At 39.4% G+C, this 2516-nt stretch overlaps 1 protein-coding gene across 1 annotated transcript; it reads right to left on the bottom strand.

The window, feature by feature from the left end:
- Positions 1 to 462: 462 nt before the first annotated feature.
- LOC131074081 (WUSCHEL-related homeobox 8-like) lies at positions 463 to 2113 on the bottom strand. Its single transcript, XM_059218930.1, has 4 exons — positions 1839 to 2113; positions 1018 to 1543; positions 741 to 936; positions 463 to 635 (listed from the first exon to the last, which is right to left on the bottom strand). Exons 1-4 carry the CDS (start codon positions 1957 to 1959, stop codon positions 624 to 626), a joined length of 855 nt encoding a protein of 284 aa, XP_059074913.1. The 5' UTR covers positions 1960 to 2113; the 3' UTR covers positions 463 to 623.
- Between the last annotated feature and the right edge of the window lie 403 nt (positions 2114 to 2516).

Below are 2516 nucleotides of genomic sequence, written 5' to 3'. Positions count from 1 at the left end.
TGAGAAAACTAGGATAACCCCCTTATGCTTCATGTTCTCATGCTTCAACAAGTAGCATAAACTTAATTAAAGTAATTGTCCAGGTTGGTTTGGGGTTCTTTGTCTAATGGAAACCCTAGACAATTCGATGCAATGTTCTAAGCTTACTTGTTCAATGTTGTCTTTTTAAATTTCATTTCCCTTTGTTATTATTCTTATCGACCATCACCACGCAATGCATATATCCCATTAATGATGAAAACAATGAACTGTTCTTCCATTGTAGTGTTGAAACAAACAACTGGAAATAAACCATGTTCCAATCTTGAAACAATGACACAATGTCTTCTGTAGAATAAAAAATAAACCAAGAGTATACTGCTTATTACAATGTGCAATTACTCATTAGATATATGTGGTTATGCTATAGAATCAAAACACCACATACTAGGATTCTATAAGTCAGCCCAAGCTGAGGCTGCCATTGTCTATTAAAAGACTGATAATAAGGCTCTAATGCGCTATATAATCACCATAATACTAAGTTGACCATGATAAACTTTCTAAGCACTGTATATATAACTGGAATAATATATGTCTGCCATAGACAAGAGAACACTATTCTAGGGAGCCGATCGACCAATTCATATTTGCATCTGCAAAAATATATAAAAACAATTTATATGTGGCCTGATCTATGTTTCATCTGTTTTTACCAGTTTTTAAGTAGAAATAGATGAGACAAAGGGCTACAGACATACCAAGTAATACATAGCTCCTTGTTGCAGAGCTTGCAAAGTGAATCCCTGTTCATCCATTATTACTGGTTGGCCGTAGGAATGAAACAGAACAGCATTTGGACCGAAGAGGGCCTTCACATTGATAGGACCCATTGGAACATCGATTGGAATATCATTGATAAAAACGGTGAATGAAGAAGCATTCGAGCTGCTCACTCTAGATAAATAAGTCATTCAGAGGCGGTGATAAGAGATTTTGGTGGGGTTTAAAGGTCTCAGCACCTGCATGGTGATCCACATATGGAGGATAAGCTTGTCCTTCATTGTGTAGAAATGAAGAATAGGTCTGTTGATTCTGAGGTATTGCGCAGTATTAATTCCCTCAGTCTGCTGATAACCCAAGTATTGCATTGGAAATGAGGCAGAACAAGGCAGCAGAGAGGAAGGCAGTTCTCCAATGAAAGAGCTTGTATTGTTATTGGGAAGGGTAACACCATATTGGTCAAAACATCTTTGCCCAGTGGCAGAGGATTTAGAGGATTTTTCAGCAGAAGCCTGAAGATGGCGTTGTTTTTGCTTGGTTCGGGATGTTCTGTTGTGAAACCAGTAGAAAACACTGGCATCTCCCACTTGGCCATATTCTTCAAGTTGCATCCTGATCTTCTGTATCTCTTCTCTCGGAGGATTCACCATACCAGAATTGAATATGCTCTCAAGAATTCGAATCTGTTCTGGCTTAGGATTCCATCTGAGTTTTGGGTCTGGGTTCCTCTCTTTCTCCTTCTCCTTCTCCCTCTCTCTCTCTTCCTCCCTTGACGATGTTCCTGCTTCAAAATTCGTTAATCAAAAACATACCATTCAGGATACATATTCTCAAATTCCATCTTTGAAGTCACTAGCTGGATTCGATTGTGTATTTTTGTCATTAATGTTTCGGATCATCTTCATGATAAAAAAGATGTAGAGTTGTAAGTTGATGAAAAACATACACAATCGAATTCAAAAGCAGCTAAACGATACACTAAGATTGTTAAAATCTGATAAAATTAATCACATTTTTGAAAAAAAAAAGAAGGGAGACAGAAGAGAACAGAAAGGAAGAGAAGAATGGTTTCTTACCTTCTTTAGAGGACAAGTTTGGGCCGGAGATGTTTGAAGAGGTGGTCATTTGATGCCATTGATGTTGAGAAGTTGAGGGCTTCGATTTGAAGAGATTTGGCCAATGCCTGTTGGAAGTCATCCTGACTAAACCTGAACCCACCTCTGAACAGATACAATTTATCCACGTTTCTTTGCCTGACACTGCAAACACGCACACTGATGGAGATGAACTCCCAGTGCTCAGAATACCAAGCTTCTTCTACTCTGCTCCGCTGCTCTGCTACCACAATTTATTGACAATGAAAACCCTAGACAAAGCCCATTAATACGCCATAAAGGACAAAACTAAAGGGAAAAACCCACTGAGAAGCTCAGAGAGAGAAGCAGAAAATATCTCACATGGGCAAGGGTACAAAGGAATTAATGAATCCGTGTGAAAGATCCAGGTGGGTAGTGGGGGAATGCATTTAATAGTTAAAATGGAACTTTTTGAAAGTCAAAGAGAAGTAGACGGGTGGCAGCATACGAAGAGAATTTGTAAATGCTAAGGTCGCAGCTGCAGGGAAGACGAATGCGAGGGTGGCCAACTTTCCTAATATTTCGCATCTGACAGGGGGTAAAGAAAGAAGGGCCACTGCCATTCAGTGGTACGAGGGAATGTTAAGCGATAGGCTTAGCTTACTCAGGACAGGGGAT

The sequence above is a fragment of the Cryptomeria japonica genome, chromosome 4 (genome assembly GCF_030272615.1).
Source record: "Cryptomeria japonica chromosome 4, Sugi_1.0, whole genome shotgun sequence".
NCBI classification, from domain to species: Eukaryota; Viridiplantae; Streptophyta; class Pinopsida; order Cupressales; family Cupressaceae; genus Cryptomeria; species Cryptomeria japonica.
This window is presented reverse-complemented; position numbering and strand designations above follow the sequence as displayed.